General features: G+C 39.5%; 1 protein-coding gene across 2 annotated transcripts; it reads left to right on the top strand.

The window, feature by feature from the left end:
- Nucleotides 1-1,536: 1,536 nt before the first annotated feature.
- ZSWIM2 (zinc finger SWIM-type containing 2) lies at nt 1,537-18,717 on the top strand. 2 transcript variants are annotated; one of them, XM_070731904.1, is made up of 9 exons: nt 1,537-1,805; nt 4,985-5,061; nt 5,842-5,882; nt 6,099-6,312; nt 8,378-8,629; nt 9,710-9,794; nt 11,097-11,209; nt 14,343-14,496; nt 17,359-18,717. In XM_070731904.1, exons 1-9 carry the CDS (start codon nt 1,662-1,664, stop codon nt 17,836-17,838), a joined length of 1,560 nt encoding a protein of 519 aa, XP_070588005.1. In that variant the 5' UTR covers nt 1,537-1,661; the 3' UTR covers nt 17,839-18,717. The 2 variants fall into 2 exon arrangements, with proteins under 2 accessions (XP_070588005.1, XP_070588004.1); XM_070731903.1 differs by having other exon boundaries at nt 1,746-1,894.
- Nucleotides 18,718-22,505: the final 3,788 nt, after the last annotated feature.

Here is a 22,505-nt window from a genome sequence, read left to right as displayed (position 1 = left end):
TTCAACAGGATTTTGTGAATATTTCAGAAATGGAAATAATCCTTGAAGTTTCTGTATTTCCCAGATGAGGAAGAATGATTGTCATAAAAATAACTGGAACAAGATTCTATTTTTGGAGAGTCTTAACTACTAGATGCCATGAAATTGGGAAGGAAGTTGAAAATTTAAACAGGATACAGAAGTGAAATCTATTTTTTATATTTATTTGGTTCCTTCTTTTTGTTCCATAATAAAAGCTCTTCCTTTTTTTTGGTAATCTCTTGTATGTGTATGCTGCCCTTCTCTGCAGACAAAAGGCAGCTTGCAACAAAAGAATACAATACAATATACAGTACCAAGTTAAACACTAATACACACACACACACACACATATGGTGTGTGTGTGTGTATTAGTGTTTTACTTGTTATATTATATTATATTGTATTCTTTTGTTGCAAGCTGCCTTGAGTCTGCGGAGAAGAGCGGCATAGAAATCTGATCAAATAAATAAATGTGTGTGTGTATTCATTCTAATGAACATTTGGACATGTCAAGATATGAAGTATGAACCATTTGTTTTCATATATGCAGACATTGTCAGATTAGATATATATATTCATTACCAGAAGTGTGACTGAAAATTATGAGATAGGAAGTTCAATTTGTCTGGAAAAAAACCCTGTCTCCCTCTCCTACTTTATTTTTCTGTTGAAATTAAGAGTGGCAGTCATGTATAGGTCACAACAGAGATATTTTGAACAGAGCTATGACTGGGGCCACATCCAGGCAGAGCAATTCAAGCCTTGGCATCTTTCCTATACCCACAAGTGCTGTTAACTGATGCTCCCTGGAAAGCCCTGTTGAAAGAAGCTTCCCTTCAAAATGAAGGCAGGCATTATAAATATATGAAGTGGAATCGCCAATAGTGTTCTGAGTCTATATTAAATTTTATTGATTAACTGAGCTGGCAAGACTTCATCACTTCTGAGGAATATTTAAAATGTATATTCCCTTTCATCTCTTTTTATGCAGCAGGATATACTTAAACTAATCTGCATCATCCTGTGAGTGAGGGAGTGATGGAGTCTGTCTGTGTCTGTCCTGTCCTGTCTTGTGTCTGTCTGTCTGTCCGCCCACCCTATCTATCTATCTATCTATCTATCTATCTATCTATCTATCTATCTATCTATCTATCTATCTATCTATCTTCTAATTATTGATATCTATCATCAATACCGATCATTGATATCTATCATATATATCTATCATCGATATCCATCCATCTATCTACCTGTAGCTATCTAACTAGTGATTTATCTCTCTCTGGGCGGGGAAAACAGGTAGAAGAATAGAGCCAGTGGGACTCAAGGGAAGATAATAAGCACAGATAGATATACTGTAGCATCTTTCAACGAATCAGAACTCAGGGACAAAGCGCATACGTAGGAAAGAGGCCGGAGAAGCGTGAGAGAAACCCTCTTCCGTCACCTTGACTCCACGCTCTGCCGGCCGTCTCCATGGAGACCACCCGCGCGCTTCCCAACGACCGTTCTTCCTTCAGCCTCGTGAGGCCTTCCTCGCGCGGCTTGCTCCCCTTTTCTCGGAGTGGCGGCGCCTCTTCGGAGGGAGGCGGGTTTTGGTCTCAGAGGCGGCAGTGGCGGCAGCAGCGGCGGCGGCGTTCATGTCGCGAAGGCGCGTCTCCGCCAGCCCGGAGCTGAGCTGGCGACAGGATCAGGCGCTGGGCACCACCATGCGTATCGTGCGGGAGCTGGGCCCCACCGCTTTCGTCCTGCAGGAGGGAGACCGGAGGGCAGCGGAGCTCAGGGTAGAAGAGGGAGTCAAGAGGGCAAAGACATGATGGGGACCCTCATTATCGTTTACACAGCCCGGCAGAGGGCATATGTGGCTGTAGATGTCAGTTTTAAGTATTTGGCTTTGCATTTCACCCCCAAGAGACCAGAGTTTACCTCTTGCAAAGCGAACCTGGCTTCTCCTCCGCCCCGCCCCCCCACTCCACCCCCTTCTTGCTTTTAGCTTCACAACTACTTTTGAAACTAACAGCATCTCTTAGTTTTACTCCGCTGTATGGTTACAACACAGGAACTCCCAGGTTTGGGATGTTTTAACTGTGGATGGAGAATGTTTCTGAGCATGTAGAAAGTGCCTTTTGCTCTCTATAGTGTTAATATCTTAGTTCAACATGTTCCCTTCTCTTAGAGAAGCCTGAGAAGTTGAAAGTGAAGGAAGGGATGCTCTGCCCAAGCACTGCACTTTGGGGTTTTGTTTTGGTTATTTTTCATTTAAGAGTGTCACTGTTTTCCTTTTTCATAGTGATACAGGAAGTTCATACAACAGTGACTGTATGTTCACTGCTTATTGATTTGGGGTGGATTATAGTAATATTACTATTAGAGAATAGCATAGTAATAGCATTTAGACTTATACACCGCTTCATAGTGCTTTACAGCCCTCTCTAAGTGGTTACAGAGAGTCAGCATATTGCCCCCAACAATCTGGGTCCTCATTTTACCGACCTTAGAAGGATGGAAGGCTGAGTTCACCTTGAGCCTACTGAGATTTGATCTGCCAAACTGCTGGCAGACAGTGATCAGCAGAAGTACCTTGCAGTACTGCCCTCTAACCACTGCACCACCTAGAAGAAATACTACAGGTAGTCCTCTTTTTACGCCCACAGTTGAGCCCAAAATTTGTTGATAAGTGAAACAAAAAATAGTTGTATGAGTTTTGTCTTGATTTATGAACTTTCTTGCCACAGTTGTTTAAGGGAATGACTGTTGTTATTAAGTGTGGTAACTGTGTTATACCACTTGTTCAGTGAATCTGGCTTCCCCATTGACTTTGCTTCTCAGAAGGTCACAAAAAGTTCACACAGGACCCTGGAACACTGCAACCATCATAAATATAACCCAGTTGCCAAGTGTTTGAGATTTTAATCACATGAACGAGAAAGGTGCAGAGGGAATACTGCAACGGTTGTAAGTGTGAAGAATAGTCATAAGTCACTTTTTTCTGTGGCGTTGTAACTGAATAGTCATTAAATGAACTGTTGTAAGCTGAGGACTACCTGAGTAAACCTATGGCCAATTCTGTTTGTACTAGCAATACTGCTGATTGGATCTTGTTTTATTGTTCTGAAGATGAAAGTTTTCCTTCATACTCATGCAGAGTTCATAAACCAAGTGAAATAGTGATTATATGCTCACTTTTGTTGATTTAGCGGTGGATTATAGCAGTATTGCTATTAAAGAAGGGATACTATAAACCTATGGCAGACCAATACTGCTGAACTGACCTTGACTTGATTGAAATTAAAATAAGATTAGTTTAAAACTAATTGATTACTGATGTGCAATTACTGCTGTTTGCTTTCATGTCATGAGCCACAAAGATTTTTTTTTTGTCTGAAGCCCTGTTACTTGATAAGTAATACTTGTCACTGTATACTCATTCTACAAATCTCCTTGGTTTTATTATCTTCTCATTATCCCAGCCCAACTGATAGGCCCACAGAGATATATCTATTACCCCATTTAGTGAGAGAATGCTGCTCCATGTACTAACACACACCTGCTATTTGAACGGAAAGCTCCCTACTGGACTTCTTATATTACACTTTATAGTAAACCTGTTCATTTCTTTTTCTCCTCCTGCTAGTTGAGGTACCTATGGGGATCCTATCTCATTATTTTTCTCAATTCTTTTTTGGTAGATATAAGCAGTTTCCTGCGGCCAGTTTTGTTTCTCCTCAGGAACAGCATTAGTTGCTCTATTCTTCATACTTGCAAAGAATAAAGCTACACATCTTGTGTCATAAAACGGTAGTCATGCATGAAACTTCTCCAGTGTAGGCTTAGAGTTAATTTTAAAAGTATTAAAAATACCATTCACATTTTCTCCATTAGGTATATTTTGGTTTCTTTATTGATGAGCAGCTTCCAGTCACATTTTGAAATTCTATAATACAGATAGTCTTCATTCCGCAATGATAGACTTATCTGGGGGTTAGTTATGACCTGGATTTGAAGTTCCGATGGTCACATTCTCCACTTCAGTCACATGACCAAACTTTGGGCACTCAGCAGCCAAACCATGTTTATGGTCATTTGCATTGTCCCATGGTCTTATGATTGCATTTTACAACAGTTGCCAAAATGTCATTTACATCCAGTGATTCGCTTAACAATTGTGTTAACTTGATTGCCCCCCAAAGGATCATAAAATTGGATTGGTCACATAACTGACCTTTTCTCACACAACTCAAAATCATGATGGCTTCATTATGGTCGTAAATCAAGAACTACCTGAATGAGATTAAAAACTTAAGTTGCAAGATGCTAAATATATTCTCTACTTGCAAGAAGAAATTATTTAAAAGTAGAAAGAAAAAGAATAGAAATAGTCTATGTCTTCTGTATAGCACACACAAAGGAAAAGTGGGACATAATGAACAATACTTTTCAAATGGGAATTTGATGTGTGTCACAACATTTCTAGTCTGGAGGAATATTTTCCCATGTTAATGGGAGTATCTGATCAAAAAAAGTTTTTATTGTTATGCTATAAAACGTGATTCATAATATGGAGTGCATACACTAATAATTGAAGCAAACATGTATGTATATTCTTATAGCTTTACAGAAGTGCATTTTGATGTCATTAATGGACTTCCGTTGTCTTTTTCTTCTGTTTCAATGAATGATAGATGTTATATATTTTGAAAGTGCTGTATGTGAATGTAAATAGGTTTTTCTGAGAAATAGTACATTAGAAGAGAAATAGTTGTTACACTATTTCTAGTACAGGTACTATTATTTCTGTTTTCTAGTACTATTTCAGATGTACTATATATAGATAATATGGTGTGTGTGTGTGTGTGTGTGTATAGTACACAGTTTAGTAACTGCTGTCTTTCTGCATTTTTCTCCATTTTATAAATGCTGAATGCATAATTATTAAACATGTTTTCTATTGTTTTGGTATAAGGTTTTTCTAGGGAACCCTCATTCATGCAGCTGCTCAGTTTTCCTGAAAGAGAAGGACCTTTGTAAACATATCTGCTGGTAAATTATTTTCATTAAAATGTAAAATGATATAAATTTCTCATTCTATATTTGGTGTACATTTTGCAATGCCTCTTAATATTATTCAGCTTTTTAAAAGTCAGATATTGTGCCATTGGGGAGGGAAGAATCAAGATAAGATTAAAAAGAGATAAAAGGACAAAAAGGACAAAAGAAGATAGGAAAGGGGAAAAAGGTTCATGTATGAAGAAAGTAGAGGCAAATTATAAGATTTTCTTCTATAAAGTATTAGATTGATTTTTTGATATTGGAAGACAAAGTATTCAGGGAATTCATTCAGGTCTCAGAGGCATTTTTGGAAATACTGTACAGTAAAGATAATAATGAAAGTCTAGCACTTTGCAATATTCCATTTTTATTTTTCTTTAATTTAAAAAAATGGATATGGAAAGTATGCATGTACCAAAAAAAGGAAATATCTGGTTTGGAATCTTTGCATAAGGAGAGCTCCTAAACATCCATCAAGGAAAAGAGAAGACAGCATAATATTTCACCAAATACAAATTGGGAAGAGGATCAAATAATTCCTTACTTTGTTTGTTGTGGGTTACAAGGATAAAATAAGAAATATGAATGATAGTTATAAGCAAATAGGTTTTAGTCAATGTCAAGCAGATGGAATACAACTCTAAGGAATATAGGTAACTGGGATTTTTGCATAATTGAGCTTATGTTCGTATGTCTTTAAAATTGAAAATCCAATTGCATTTACATTATAAAGTTACTGAATAAATTATATTCAATTTGCTTTTATTTTAGGTTATTACTAAAAAAGTTCAAACTTCCAAGAGACCATGAATGTAGGTATAAGTTAATCTTCTAATTTTATTTTCTATTTGGAACTCATTGAATGGAACATTTGTTATTCTATTTGCATTCCCCAGAAAATCGCATCTATGTTCGCTATCACTCAGATGATCATCCTGTAGCTGGAGGGAGGACAGAATTCCCAACAAATAAATGTATTATATATTTTAGGGATTCTTTTTACATATTAAAGGTTTTTTTTTTAACAGATGCTTTACAGATTGGTCTGCTAGAACGAGAAATTAACTATCTGCTTCAAAGTCTAGAACTTGCTCATCAAGTAAAAGTAATTGCTCATTCTCTTAAGGAATTGAAAACAGTTGGTGATGGATATGTTAAACAAAAATGTATTGATAATGAAGCTATATGTCCTGTTTGCCAGGATACGCTACTCAAAAAAATGCTTCCTGTTACTTATTGCAGGTGAGTTCCTGTTGAATTTAAATTGCTACGAGAATGTAACATATTTGTAATCATGCAGTTTGACTGATGGCATTTTCCTATATTTTCTTATAAATTTGTAAGAGATAATTTTTGGGGGAGTTTTAGGAAGCACATAGCTGCCTCGTTTGGACTCATGTCCATAATTTCAGTGTGCTCTAGTAGAAATATTCCATGTGTTACTAGCAAAAGCTTGCAGCCCTCCTAGAATGGCCTTGTTTGGCAGGCACTGTTGCTGTGAGTTTGGCAGCAACAGCTGGAAAATCTCAAGTTGATCCCTGGATAGGCTATTTGATATCTGGACTCACAATTTTCAGGCTCAGAAATACATTTACCGGTAGAATTCTCTGTCATAATTTTGGTGATATTTCTCTTCTTGCAGGGTTAGATATTTTTTATGTAAAAATCATCTATGTTGGTTTTCACATTACTGTAGGATCTATTTTTAAACTATTCAGATTAAACCTGAAAATTCATGCTCATCAAAATGATGCTGGCTATGAAAGCCCTGCATCAGTATCAAAATAGTTTCTTTTTGTAAGTAGATAAATAGGAAATGTATTCTTTTTTAATTTGGAATTTAAACCTCTATCTTTTTCTACACTAAAAGCAATCTGTGATTCCTTAATTACCAAATTAATTACGACACAAATAGAAAAAAAATCATACAAATAGAAAAAAACCCCATACATTTCAGCATCTTGATAAAACTCTCCTCTTTGCTTTTATACATAACGAACAGAATTTCTTAAATAAATCTGTGACCAGAATTTGGTAGATCATGTTACAGACAATTGGCAGAGTTGTTGATGGAATCATTTGGTCTGGGTGTCAGCAACCCATGGCTCCAGAGCAGCATGTGACTGACCCCTCTCCTGTGGCTCTCTGCCAACTCAGTCGCATGACCTGCTCTCTGTCCTGAGACACTGGCCTGACCTAGTCACATGACCTGTGCTCTGCCCCAAGAAGGTGTGAGCCTGTCTGCAGAGCCAAGAGACTGAAGTGCCTCAAGAGTTTTCTCTGCACTGCCTGCAACCGGCTGATTTTTGCAATTCCATGTCCTTTCTGGGCAGCTCAGCACCAGCCATGTTCCCCTTTGTGTTGGTTAAGGAAGAAGGGGAATGGGGAGGAGTCACCATAGGGAGGGAAGAGCTCCAACTCTCCTGTGCTGCATGGCTGGCTATTCACCAGAGCACACAGTGGTGGGAGGAGTCGCAGTTGCCAATGCTGCTACCATGATCCCAACCCAGGTCGCACACATGTGTGCGAGAGAGAGAGACAGAAAAGAGGAGAAAAAGAGAGATAGAGAGAAATGAGAAAATGAGGGTAAGAATCAGAGAGAGGAAAAAGGAACAAGAGAGAGAGAGAGAGAGAGAGACCCATTTTCCACAGAAAACACTGGGAGCCACAAAACCTGGATATGGGTGGCTAGGTGTGTGTGTCATGTGATTGGACAGAAGTGATAGTTAGTTGGCCATGCCCACCCAGGTTTTGTGATCCCGGTGCTTTCTTTTTCTGTGGGAAACAGGTCCAAATGGTTCTTTGAGTGTTTAAGATTGCAGAGCCCAGTCTATACAAGATACTTATGACTTCAGTCCTTATTTTGCACTCTCTAGAGCCTGATCTATGCCATCATATTTTTGTGGCAGATTCTATTTTTTAAATATTTCTTTATTTTTATCAGTTACAATGTTTTTGCAAAAGGCCTTGAGGGTTTGGTTATTTTTTTTTTTAATGGATATTATTTTTGCATGACACAACTTTCACATCATGGGCTTAGTACAGTTTTCAAATGTTATAAAAATTGTCCATCCCTTTTCTAATGGATCACCTTGAATTTCATTATTTTTAGTAAGATGTATACATGCTAAAAATATATTTATTACCTGACAATTTGTCATTAAGGATTTGATACATAAAATTCCATGGCAGCAAATGAAAGATAATGTAATTCTACTGACAATTAAATGTATTAAAAAGTATATTAAATTTATTTAACTTATGTAGCATTTCAAAAAGTAAATAAGTAAATTTCTTGTGTACACAGGTTTGGTTGTGGGAACAACATACATATAGTGTGTATGAAAATTTGGATTGATCATCAGCAAGATTTAGAGAAAAATTCTTTAGTGAAGTGCCCTCTATGCAGGGAAAATTTTGCACCATTGAAGCTTATCTTGGAAGAATTCAGAAACTGCAAAAAACTTGTGACTGCAGCAGAAAAACAAAGCCTTAGCAAACACCTTGGAATACCTTGCAATAATTGCAGAGCACTACCCATTGAAGGAAATTGCTACAAGTAAGCATTTAAGGCATTTAACTAGTTACACCTAAATCAATTTATTTGTAATATTTTAAACATTTTTTCTGTAAGGAATCAAAGATGAAACCTTTGTGTTTATTATGAGTAGCATATGTCAATTTGGGCTCAAATTTTCATCTATGTTTAAATAATGCCATATTTAAAAATTGTTTCATGAAAAGTTAATTGATGAAAATCTTAAGCTCACTGCCTTATTAATAAGCTCTCTGGCACCCAGCACAACTAGCTCCCTAACACTGTAACAAAACTCTATTTTATCTATGATTATATATCTTGAATCATAGGGCTCAAGTTTTAGTCATATTAATAATATCAATTTATATAGTTGGCTAGATGATATTTCCATTAGGAAGTATTAAAACTCAAAGTGACATTTGCAACTATTTTTAAAGATCCGTGATAGGAAATGATTAGATTCTAGTTTCTTTAAAAATAGGATTGATGCTAAAAATGTAAACATATTTAGCTGTACAATTGATTTTAATGTTAATTATATATTTGTACAACAGCAGACTGTATATCAAAATTATTTTTCCTCCATGAATCAGAAGTACCAATTAAATCAGAAGGAGAAAAAAAAAGACTTTTGCACCACCTAGTGTCTACTTGACAATGGTTCCCCCCCCCCCCAACTTTCCTCATTTCATCTGAATAAAATATAAATCAATTTATTGATAGCATCCAAGAGCATGAAAAACACTATTGTGGGTATTGCACCTTGGTATTTCAGTATGTAAAGATTTTACATTTAGAATCAAGTCTTTTCATTTTAGCATAGGTATTCACAATGAGCCACAGTCGTGAAAAAATGAGGCAGTTTCACCCTATTATCATTGCATTCTGACATTTACTAAAATTGGTGTCATAGTGTCATGAGGCAGGTTTCTTCACTTTCTATTCAGTTGCCCCTCTCCAAATGCATATGCATATTAACTTGAAATTTTAGCTTGTTGGTCTATTTAATTTTAAAGTAGAACATTTATTTAAATCAAACCAAAGTGTTTTAAGGAAGATTTGTATATATGTTATTATTAATATTAATATTCTTATTACAAGGTGTACTGAATGCAGTGATTACCATCTATGTCATGGATGTTTTCAAAGCTTTTGTCATCCGTCACATACATTTGCTTTCCGAGAGGTATAGTATAAATTCTTAAGCATAAAACGTATCAGGAAAGACTTAATTAACTCAATCTGTATAGTCTGGAGGACAGAAGGAAAAGGGGGGACATTACTGAAACATTAAAATATGTCAAAGGGTTAAATAAAGTTCAGGAGGGAAGTGTTTTTAATAGGAAAGTGAACACAAGAACAAGGAGACACAATCTGAAGTTAGTTGGGGGAAAGATCAAAAGCAACATGAGAAAATATTATTTTACTGAAAGAGTAGTAGATCCTTGGAACAAACATCCAGCAGACGTGGTTGGTAAATCCACAGTAACTGAATTTAAATATATCCATCCTAAGATAAAATACAGGAAATAGTATAAGGGAAGACTAGATGGATCATGAGGTCTTTTTCTGCCGTCAGTCTTCTATGTTTCTATGTAATATGTCATGCATAGTAAATGCCCCAATCTGCTTCTCTGGAAGTAAGGCTGAGAAGGAAGGGTTATCTATGTTTGATCTTTCCTTCATGGGCAGATATTAAAAATTATGGATCCAAAATATAATTCTAAGAATCCATAGAACTAAAACTCTATAAAAGTATCTATTTGATGTAATTCAAAAGATATTTTGAAATATCATGTGTGTGAATGTGTAAAGATATTTCAGAAAGAAGCTGGTTTTTCAGCCTGAGGCTTCAGTTGAAGAAAGCATTGTAGCATGTATTTACTGTTTTGTTTGCTGATTTTTACCTCTTGTTTAACTTGTCTAGTCTTGGTATAGCCAGGTGTAATTTTATTTGCCCATATAACATACTTAATCTTTCAACTCTTCTGTCAGGAATGCTGAGACCAAACAGACCCAGCCCAGGTGAAGTTTGTAACTTGCTAATACCAATCCTGGATCAGAATTATTTATATAAACTGGATTCTGTCATCCTCCTCAGACCTGCTTTTTGTTTTTCAGAGCCTGTGTTCTATTAACTAATTAGTATAAACTATTACCCTGGGCTTTCAAATTGGTATTAACACTTAGTGATCACACAATGTGAGATCTCCAGATAATCTATCCCAATCTGGTTTTGTGGGTCTTCCCATGGTCTCTATCACCAATGTAACTGAGTCCATTCACATTACTGCTCGTTTTGTATTCCCTTTTAAGCAAAACATACAGCAGCATGAGAAATTAGTATTTATTCAGGTTTTTTCAAGTATCTTTTTTAATATAAAATCAATTCGTTTCTCTGCTATCAGTTTTACTGAAATGATAAGCGCTAATTGTTCCATTTAAACAATATATCCTATTGCTTAGTTTCTTTATATCTTTACTTCAGAAAAGGAATCAGAGATGGAAATCATTTGAACCAAAAGTGCAACTGTCAACAACAGAAGAAAATCTAAAGATTAATCCAGAAGAGAAGTTTATAGAAGAAAAAAACAAGGAACAGTAAGATGCAAAATTCAATGAAATTCATTTCAGTGGTTTTTAATTAAAAACCTAAATGAGAGGTATTATTTAAGAAAGCATTGATATTAGTTATATATTTTAATCCATTTTATTTTAATATTTCTTGATATTTATAAAAAAGTGTAATCTATTCCCAGTGGGCTTCCATAGTTTCAGTGAAACAAACATTTCTGTATTATTAATGACATTATATCAACTTTTTGTCATGTATCAGTCTGGGGTATTTATATGAAATCCATTCAAAAACTTTTAATTTTTGATTTTAATTTTTTTTAACTAAAGGTAATCCTCAACTTACTTGCTCATCATATTTGCAAATGGTGACGATTGTTAAGTTGTTAAGATGAAGTGGACAAGGCCATTGGAGCTGTGAGTTCCGCCACCTGTTTACTGGATCCGTGTCCCTCCTGGCTGGTCTCGGCCAGCAGGGAGGTGACACGGAGCTGGGTCCAGGAGATTGTCAACGCTTCCTTGGGGAGGGGATCCTTTCCATCATCCTATAAAGAGGCACTCGTGCGCCCCCTCCTCAAGAAGCCTTCCCTGGACCCAGCCGCACTCAGTAACTACCGGCCAGTCTCCAACCTTCCCTTTATGGGGAAGGTTGTTGAGAAGGTGGTGGCACTCCAGCTCCAACGGTCCTTGGAAGAAGCCGATTATCTAGGTCCCCGGCAGTCAGGTTTCAGGCCCGGTTACAGCACGGAAACTGCTTTGGTCGTGTTGATGGATGATCTCTGGCGGACCCGGGACAGGGGTTTATCCTCTGTCCTGGTGCTTCTTGACCTCTCAGCGGCTTTCGATACCATCGACCATGGTATCCTTCTGCACCGGCTGGAGGGGTTGAGGGTGGGAGGCACTGTTCTCCAGTGGTTCTCCTCCTACCTCTCCGGTCGGTCGCAGTCGGTGTAAGTGGGGGGCCAGAGGTCGACCCCGAGGTCTCTCCCTTGTGGGGTGCCTCAGGGGTCGGTCCTCTCCCCCTGCTATTTAATATCTACATGAAACCGCTGGGTGAGATCATCCAAGGGCATGGGGTGAGGTATCATCTCCATCCCATGTCCAGTCAACGAAGCAGTGGAAGTGATGTGCCGGTGTCTGGAGGCTGTCGGGGCCTGGATGGGTGTCAACAGACTCAAACTCAACCCGGATAAGACGGGGTGGCTGTGGGTTTTGCCTCCCAAGGACAATTCCATCTGTCCTTCCATTACCCTGGGGGGGAAATCATTGACCCCCTCGGAGAGGGTCCGCAACTTGGGCGTCCTCCTCGATCCACAGCTCACATTAGAGAACCATCTTTCAGCTGTGGCGAGGGGGGCGTTTGCCCAGGTTCGCCTGGTGCACCAGTTGCGGCCCTATCTGGACCGGGACTCACTGCTCACAGTCACTCATGCCCTCATCACCTCGAGGCTCGACTACTGTAATGCTCTCTACATGGGGCTACCTTTGAAAAGTGTTCGGAAACTCCAGATCGTGCAGAATGCAGCTGCGAGAGCAGTCATGGGCTTACCTAGGTATGCCCATGTTTCACCAACACTCCGCAGTCTGCATTGGTTGCCGATCAATTTCCGGTCACAATTCAAAGTGTTGGTTACGACCTTTAAAACCCTTCATGGCACTGGACCAGAATATCTCCGAGACCGCCTGCTGCCGCATGAATCCCAGTGACCGATTAGGTCCCACAGAGTGGGCCTTCTCCGGGTCCCGTCAACTAAACAGTCGGTTGGCGGGCCCCAGGGGAAGAGCCTTCTCTGTGGCGGCCCCGACCCTCTGGAACCAACTCCCCCCGGAGATTAGAACTGCCCCTACTCTCGTTGCCTTTCATAAGCTCCTTAAGACCCACCTTTGTCGTCAGGCATGGGGGAACTGAGACATTTCCCCCGGGCATATACAATTTATGAATGGTATGTCTGTATGTATGTTTGTTTAGAAAATGGGGTTTTTAAAATATTTTTAAACTGTAATTTAGATTTGTTGTAAACTGTTTTCACTTGTTGTGAGCCGCCCCGAGTCTGCGGAGAGGGGCGGCATACAAATCTAAATAATAAATTTATTTATTTATTATTTTATTTATTATTTAGATTTGTATGCCGCCCCTCTCCGTAGAATCGGGGCAGCTCACAACAAAGTGAAAAAAACAATGTACAACAAATCTAAATTACTGTTTAAAAATATTTAAAAGACCCCATTTTCTAAACACACATGCATACAAACATACCATTCATAAATTGTATATGCCTGGGGGAGATGTCTCAGTTCCCCCATGCCTGACGACAGAGATGATTAAGTGAGATGATCCGACTTCCTGCTCTGTTTGATACAGTTTTTGAATGACCACACAGGCAGATAGCTGGAGTACAGTGTGCCTCAGGTGGCAGAAGCCCTGGGAGGCCTAGTACAAATGCACAACCCCCTTCCCCAGGATTTACACACTGTGAGACATCCTGTGTTCCACTTCCCATTCTCTAGGATTCCCACAGCCCTTGTGCCTTTTTCCCCATCCCCAAGTTCCTGCAAACCTTTGCCCTCCCTTTCAGATACCTGCGAGGCTTGCCCTCTTCCCCCTCCTGTCACAATTGCAAACTTAGGATCTCTGGAGCTTAGGAAGTTAAGGTGGGAAAGGAGGATAGGCCACTCCATTTTAGGTCACGTGGATCACTGGGCCAAAGCAATTTTCAGCTGTCTTGACTGGCTTGGGGGAAAAAAGGAGCCTTGTGGGATCCAAATAATGAAGAGATTTCCTTTGCTTTGCTAACATGACTGAAACAAAGCAAATCTTTCTGTTCCCTTCCCAACCTCCTGAGCTTTGGAGATCAATGAAACATAATTTAGGAGGAATTTGTGGGGCCCAGAGAGGTGGAAAGCAGGCCTAAGACATTTGGGGACCCAGTGTGGGGGATGGGGGTGGAAAATAAGTGGGGGACACTTCAGTATCCTGCAGTTGGTCATAAGGATGAATGACCACAGGAATGCTGCAATGGTTGTAACTTTCAGTGACCAAATATAAGTAGGGTCTACCTGTACATCAGTACTACTTGCATTGTTTCTTTAAAACAACATTTTAAAATCTGATAGATGCATAAATTCATATGGATTAGATGTTCTGTTATATCTCTTTCAGGTTCAGCCGCATACCACAGCAGGTACTGAACTCAATACCCAATATAGTGATTAGGAAGGGCAGCTCTTTACTTGATCCAGGTTTACAGTGTAGACTCTGCTTGAAGGCATTCTGCCTTGGCCAAGTCACAAGGACCTTACCATGTCATCACAAGGTAAACTGAAGATCCATTTGAGCAAATCTTGTTTTTCGGAAACCCAGTTTAATTTCTGATACAAGATTTTTCAATTCATCACAAACATGAAATTATTTAATGTATGTGTAATTTAATGTAAATCCTGCATTCTGCTGTGACATACCTTTTTCATTATTATTTTGCATTGACGCCATCTATATAGTTAGCAAGCAGAGTCTGAAACATCTATTTGTGAAATCAAGAAATTCTGTTTCAATCATTAGTGGTAAGGTTCAGGATCTTTTCTACCATAAGTACCTTGATTTTTAGAACTACAGTCACATCCATTTCCAGAATATGAACTGGTTCAGGATAAAATGGTGCCTTGTCCACAATCAGATCATATTTATAGTTTTTAAACATTCCTTGGTGTTAATTAAGATACTTGCCACAATTAAATTGGATTTTACTAAATCCAGGTTAGACTGTACAATGCAAGACTGTTAGTTAAGTCCACCCTCAACCATGTAAACTCACTGGATGAGTTTGGAACAGTCACTCTCTCATCCCAACCTATATCACAGGGTATCTGTGGGCATAAAATGATCTCCCCCATTTGCTCCTCCAGGTTGGGTATGAAAATCACTAGTCTCTGCAGATATGATTGTACAATGTTTAGTATTATTAGCTTAACTTTCTCTTTTGCCTGCATTGATGTATGCTTATTTTGTCCTATTTGTGCTGATACTGTACATGTAAGGATATACAGGTGAAACTCAAAAAATTAGATTATTGTGCAAAAGTTCATTTATTTCAGTAATGCAACTCAAAAGGTGAAACTAATAAATGAGAGATTCATTACATGCAAGGCAAGATAGATCAAGCCGTGATTTGTCTTAATTTTGATCATGATGGGGTACAGCTCATGAAAACCCCAAATCCACAATCTCAGAAAATTTGAATATTACATGCAATCAATAAAACAAGGATTGTACATAGAACAATATTGGACCTCTGAAAAGTATAAGCATGCATATGTACTCAGCATTTGGTTTGGGCCCTTTTTGCAGCAATTACTGCCTCAATGCAGAGTGGCATGGAAGCTATCAGCCTGTGGCATTGCTGAGGTGTATGGAAGACCAGGATGCTTCAATAGTGGTCTTCAGCTCTTCTTCATTGTTTGGTCGCATGTCTCTCATCTTTCTCTTGGCAATGCCCCATAGATTCTCTATGGGGTTCAGGTCAGGCAAGTTTGCTGGCCAATCAAGCACAGTAATCCTACAGTCATTGAACCAGGTGATAGGAATGATGAAAAGACTAATAGAAATAATAATGCAGCCCTAATGAATAGTTTGACAATGGTGAGGGAATTATTTGTTTAGCAATTATGGCATTAAGGAAAAAACTGTTCTTTTGTCTAGTTGTCTTGGTGTGCAGTGCTCTTAATCATTTTGAGGGTAGGTGTTGAAATAATTTATATCCAGGATGCAAGGAGTCAGTAAATATTTTCTTAATGAATGTAATACCTAATGAAACACAGTGGACCAACACTAGCAGATGACATGGTTCCCCAAATCAACACAGACTCTGAAAACTTTTGCATCTCATTTGGAAACCAAGGACCCAGAGTATGGAGGAAGAATGGAGAGGCACACACATGCTTGAAGTCCAGTGTGAAGTTTCAAATTATGAATTATCTTGCTTTGCATGTCTTGTATATTAGTTTCACCTTTTAAATTACATTACTGAAATAATGAACTTTTGCAAAATATTCTAATTTTTTGAGTTTTATCTATCTGCATCTATATAGATTAGGATAGCTCCAGCAACTGGCAGATGATAAGTTGGCAAGATAGGGAAACTGTCTCCCAAGATCCAACGGAAGAGGCACACTCCAGGTTATTTCTGAATATCATTGAACATCATGCCTTTTTCTGTCACAACACCTTATGACATAATTCAGCTGTTACTTCACTTTCCCAGAATCCAGAATCCATTATAAACTTGGGTATGGCTGTTTGGCTACCCTTAACATGAACAGTATTTGCTACTTATGTATTTTTCAATTTTCAGATATTTTTAGAATCATTAGAGTTGGTAGAAGCCATTTAGATGCTTAAGTCCCATTATAGGCTTTGCATGAATCCAAATCCAAGAAGCCCAGACAGAGGGCAATCTAGCCCCTGCTTGAACACATCCAAGGAATGGGAGCCTTTTCCCTCTCGAAGGGTCTGGTTCCTGTTAGGAAGCTTTTCATTCAGGATCTGCCTCCCTCCAAGCTAAATCTGCTCTCTCATGCTATAGTCAGGAGTAAGTTAACATAATTTATTTCAGATATTTAAGGAATGTGACGATATCTTGCACTCTTTCAGCATTTTTATTCCAGCCTTGTATTAATTAGTTACTGCATATTATTCATCCTATACTTAAAATAGTTTGTAGGAATATTTTATGAAGTATTTTTACTGAATCTATTAACACAATGCATCATAGAACATTACCTTCAGTGAGAATTAATTTTATTTCAAAGCCTTCTAAATGAGTAACTATCCATCAGTAACCTGAACTCATTTCGAGGTAATCATTTTGAGTTTTTGAATACATAAAAAGGCAACTTATATTGCTTCAAAGGAAGCAAGTCAGCAACTTCCTAGTTGTTTCCTAGCAATTCCAATAAACCTTAATTAACAATTCTCTTCAAATGCATGACACAAGAGATAATATGGATGTAAGCAGACATCAGAGATGTCTCTTCGATCATGGTATTTCCCTACCTCAAAGAACTGAATTGCAATTCAGATGTATTATTTCATTTAACATGTAATATTTGACTAATGCAGGATACATAAATAATGTTGGCGGAAAATTGCCAAGTCTTAATATATTATGTATTTTATTTAGTTCCACAGAGACTGCATTGACCGTTGGTTGCAGAAAGAAAATTCATGTCCTATTGATGGCCATGTTGTATATAATCCATTAACTTGGGAGACGGCAGCAAGCAAAGACAAAGTAAACCAATTAGGGTCTCAAGCAAAGCACCTCCTTGCAAAGCAGCCTGGGCTGGACCTTTTTATACCAGGCACAGGATTGTCTACCAAACAAATAAAGCCTCACTATGTTACAGAGGCATCTCAAAGTAGTTTTCAAGGAAACTGTAACAAGAAAAAAAATTCTGCAGAGACTGAGCAAAATTTAACACTGAATGGTTTCAGCTTTCCTTGTACCAGAGATGCTGGTTCTAGCTTGCTTAACACTCAAAAACCAAGACAGTTGAAATTTTCTAGACATATGAAGGGTTTAGTCCTTATTCCAAAGGCTAATGCTGATAAATGTACCAATAAAGTAGTCGGTACTGATTTAAGATTATATGCAAACTGAAAGATTAAAATTGTAATGCTACATATTTTTTAAGAAAATAAATTCTATTGTAGTTATTTGGACGTACAAAGGATCCAGGTGTTTTAGTTTTTTATATAAATGTTTTTAAAAATTTAATGTGAAAATCATTTTTATTTGGTTTGAGGTTCAATAAAATAGTGTTTTACATAAAATAGTGTTTATCAACATAAAAAAAGTCACTAAGGGTGTTTTGGCTCCAGTAAATTCAGTTTATTTAGTCTTAAAGAAAAAGATGAATCTAGATTACATTTTTGAATATATAAAATGATAAAGACCCAATCGTTTGACAGTCAACTATTTGTCCCAATTGTTTAATTGATTTAAACTCCAATTTCAGCTTAAACTAAAACTATATATCTATGTGGAAATATTTTTCTTGCTACATTTGGTAACTGTTTTATTGTTTCAACTAACTAATAATGTTAATCTAAATTATAAACCAAGTTTATACTTATTAGCATCTTCAGTGTTTAAGTCCCTTGGGAGATAGAGATGGTAAATAAAAACATTTGCTCCTTCTTGCTGACAGAAATGGAGTCTCCTACAAAGAGATAAATTGCTCTTGTAATGGCATTGTAATAAAAATGTTTTATTTAATCATGAAAGGTAGATCTAGTATGAACCAGCAAATAAATGTAATAGGAAATATTACTTTTATAATATGAACAATAAATACCAAGTATAGCAAATTATAGACCAAACAATTTGGATGTACAATTTCAGTGGTCTACAAACTGGAACAAATGTTTTACAAACCTGTCACCCATATTAATGTATTAAAGTTAAGTTGTGTAAAAGTCCCCAAGTATTATCCTGTTACTTCTTTCAGTTTATGTTAATAAAGAGCATTTTTCTGGATTGCTCAAGTGCTATCATTACTAAAGTTAGTATTTGTGATGGTTAAAAAAAAATCTCAGAATATGGATGAAAATAAAAATGTTGGATTTGAAGTGATGCAAAGAATGCGATATTCAAAGATATTTTCTTTTATGGAGAAAACACCATATACATTTAGGGTGTACAGTACATACAGTCCATATTGCAAAGTCACCATGATCATTGACAATGACAGAATGTGGAATAAAATAATGGGAAGATTTGAACCAGTCATTCATTTATGCCACTTCATGTCTTCTAACCAAGATTATAATTAATACTAGAGCATCCGTATGGATCAACAATGACTATATTTCCAGCTCACCATGCATGACTGTCAAGTCTGTCGCAACCCTTTAAACATAGATTCATTATTTCTAGGCTTGTCATTCTGAAGCAGCAGCACCTCCAGGCATTATCTAATGTTGCCTAACTCACTTCTTGAAGCATGGCACCTTAACAATTTCTGCGAGCTCTTCCTTTCAATAGTTCTTGATACTACTATTCACTTGTGTAGCTGTACGGTGAATGACTGTAACACATTCTCCATGAGATGCAACAATCAATTTGTATTTTTTTAAACAATCAAGAATCACCAAGTTATTGGTAAGATTCTTTTAAATAAAACTTAACGGTGTCTTATAAATTATAAAATATAGACAATCCATTGGCACTGCAGTAATTGCACAGACATGAATATTCCTGGTAGAACAATGTAAAAATAAATGAAAAGGATCAGCATTAGTAAACCATAAAACAAATTCAAAATATGTTGTGAAAAAGGAGTCCTTATTCTCGTTATTTACAACAAATCTAGTAAAGAAGGGCTAATATTTTGGCAACAGCTGGGCTCCAATTTCTGCAGTGGATTAGATGGACCGTTGAACTTACCTGAACGGTCTTCTCGATGCACTGCAAGGAGAGTCCAACATGGGTAATTCTTCAGTCTGATTGGTAGGGACTGAAGTTTAATTTAAATATTAGTCAGGCACCGCCCCCTTAGCCCTCCAGTCTAACATAAACGAAGGAGCAGTAATGTAAAACAAACAATTTATTGAACAATAAATTCAACAACTACTACCAACAAGAACTTCAACCAACAGAGACCCTGGTGCCGAATTCGGGTGGGTTTGGACTCTCCTTGCAGTGCATCGAGAAGACCGTTCAGGTAAGTTCAACGGTCCTTCTCCAATGCACTTGCAAGGAAAGTCCAACATGGGATATACCCAAGTTACTATTAAAGGGAGGGAGAAGGCTGGACCAGGGGCGTAGAGAAGGAACAAACCCCTTGTAAAACCCTCCTCCCAAACGCAGCCTCCGAAGAAGCAAAGGAGTCAATCCTGTAGTGCTTAATGAACGTGGACGGGGTAGCCCACGTCGCCGCCCTGCAGATGTCTTCTAATGGAGCCTGAGTCCTCCAGGCCGATGATGTGGCCGCACTACGTGTAGAATGCGCTGTTATCCCCTGTGGGATAGGAGTGTTCTTGGCCGTGTATGCCTCCGATATGCAGACTCTTAGCCACCTACTGATAGTCTGAGATGATACCTTACGTCCCTTGGTCCTATCTGAAAAAGACACAAACAGGGCTTCCGAAACCCTAAATGCCTGAGTTCTGCACACATAGATCTTTAAAGCGCGTCTTACATCCAGCTTGTGCCACTTCAGTTCCAAGGGATGAGTTCCACGAGCGCAAAAGTCAGGAACCACAATGTCCTGAGACCTATGGAAGTTGGAATTAACCTTAGGCATGAAGGTCGGGTCCAATCTCAGTACCACTTTATTGAGATAAAATTGACAAAGATCGTGTCTAGTTGATAATGCCGAGATCTCAGACACCCTCCTGGCCGACGTAATGGCTACCAAGAAGGCAGTCTTGATGGTCAAGAACCTTAAAGAGATCTGGCGAATAGGTTCAAAGGGAGGGCCTGTAAGGGCGTCCAGAACCAGGGGCAGATCCCACGATGGAAAACGATGAACGACGGGAGGTCTAACGTTGGCTACCCCCCTCAGGAAATCCCTGACCCAAGGGTGTCTCGCAAGGGGCCTGTAGTGATCTTTACCCAGAATTGTCGATAACGCCGCCACATGGCGCCTAAGTGTATTGGGTGCAAGGCCCTTGTCTAGACCTGACTGCAGGAAGGACAAGACCACTAAAACCAACGCTCCCTGTGGGTCTAACTGTTGATGCTCGCAAAAGGTACAGAAGGCCCCCCAGGTGGCTTGATAGATCCTCCTAGTAGAAGGCCTATGGGCAGCTAGCATTGTGTCTATAACATTGTCAGGCACGAGCTGATTTTTTAGATGGAACCGCTCAAGTGCCAAACGGTTAGTTGCCACCACTGGGGCTCCGGGTGAACCATTGTCCCTTGGTGGAAGGGAAATCCGATGGTTGGGAATCCTCCAGTGGGGCGACACTGAGAGCTCTGCGAGATCAGCAAACCAACTGCGTCGAGGCCAAAAGGGAGCCACCAGCAGCACCTCCGCCCTCTCCTGTAGAATCTTCCGGATCACCTTTGGTATTATGATGACCGGTGGAAAGGCGTAGAGCAGACCGGGTGGCCACCTCTGGCGTAACGCATTCACCCCCTCTGCTCCCGGTGAGGGGAAACGTGAGAGGAAGCGGGGGAGCTGAGTATTGGAACAAGTGGCGAAAAGATCCATAACTGGACTCCCAAACCTCCCAACAATCTCCTGGAACAGTGAGGGGTCCAGACTCCATTCCCCTGGGTCCAGAGTCTCCCGACTTAACCAGTCCGCACACACATTTTCCACCCCTGAAATGTGCTCTGCAGAGAGAGAGGCTAGATTGGCCTCTGCCCATGACATCAGGGACTCGGCCTCTTCCATCAATCTCCGCGACCGTGTTCCCCCCTGCCTGTTTATGTGTGACCGTGTGGACACATTGTCTGTCATGATCAAAACGTCCTGACCCCTTACCAAGTGGGCGAATCTCCGGAGGGCTAGCGAGACCGCCCGCAGCTCCAACAGATTGATGTTGCAGTCCCGTAAATCCTCTGACTCCCAAAGGCCCTGGGCCATCTGAGAAGAAGTGTGAGCCCCCCACCCAGTGAGGCTGGCGTCCGTCGTCACCGTGAGAAGATCCTTCTGTAGGAAGGAGGATCCCCTCCCCAACGCCGGGGAAACCCACCATTGAAGGGACCTGCGCACTCTGGCGGTAAGGAGTACTTTCCTGTGAAGATGACTGCACTTCTCCCTCTGAAAGGGGAGCAGGAACCACTGGAGTGGGCGCAAGTGGTGTCGAGCCCATGGTAAGATGTCTATGCATGACACCAGCGTCCCTAAGACCTTGGACAAGAAGGAAAGGCGAGGACACCGTTGCTTGTCCAGGTCCCGCAGCAGCTTCCGAATGGAGGATTGTCTTTCCTGGGACAGGAAAACCATCCCCAGGGTTGAGTCTATAGTCGTCCCCAGATGGGCCAGACGCGTTGTAGCTGTTAGATGGCTCTTTTCCCAATTCACTGAAAAACCGTGAGCCTGGAGCGTTCTGATGGTCAGGCGGAGATGTCTGTCCGCTTGCTCCCGTGTCCTTGCCAGAATGACGATATCATCGAGGTACGCCATCAGGCGTACCGATCTTTGTCTCAGCCAGGCCGTGAGGTCGTCCAGCAACTTCGTGAATGTTCTCGGTGCTGAAGACAGTCCAAAGGGCATAGCCCGGTATTGGAAATGATTGTCCTCCAGACTGAATCGCAGAAACTGTCGGTACGAAGGACAAATAGGAACATGGAGGTAAGCCTCCTTGAGGTCG

The sequence above is a fragment of the Erythrolamprus reginae genome, chromosome 1, assembly GCF_031021105.1.
Source record: "Erythrolamprus reginae isolate rEryReg1 chromosome 1, rEryReg1.hap1, whole genome shotgun sequence".
NCBI classification, from domain to species: domain Eukaryota; kingdom Metazoa; phylum Chordata; class Lepidosauria; order Squamata; family Dipsadidae; genus Erythrolamprus; species Erythrolamprus reginae.
This window is presented reverse-complemented; position numbering and strand designations above follow the sequence as displayed.

Excerpts from the sequence above, each read along its gene's own strand:
- ZSWIM2 (XM_070731904.1), top strand. The coding sequence starts at position 1,662 with ATGTCGCGAAGGCGCGTCTCCGCCAGCCCGGAGCTGAGCTGGCGACAG. Across the intron at positions 9,795-11,096 it reads ATACATTTGCTTTCCGAGAG|AAAAGGAATCAGAGATGGAA; the intron begins GTATAGTATAAA and ends TCTTTACTTCAG. Across the intron at positions 14,497-17,358 it reads CCTTACCATGTCATCACAAG|TTCCACAGAGACTGCATTGA; the intron begins GTAAACTGAAGA and ends TATTTTATTTAG.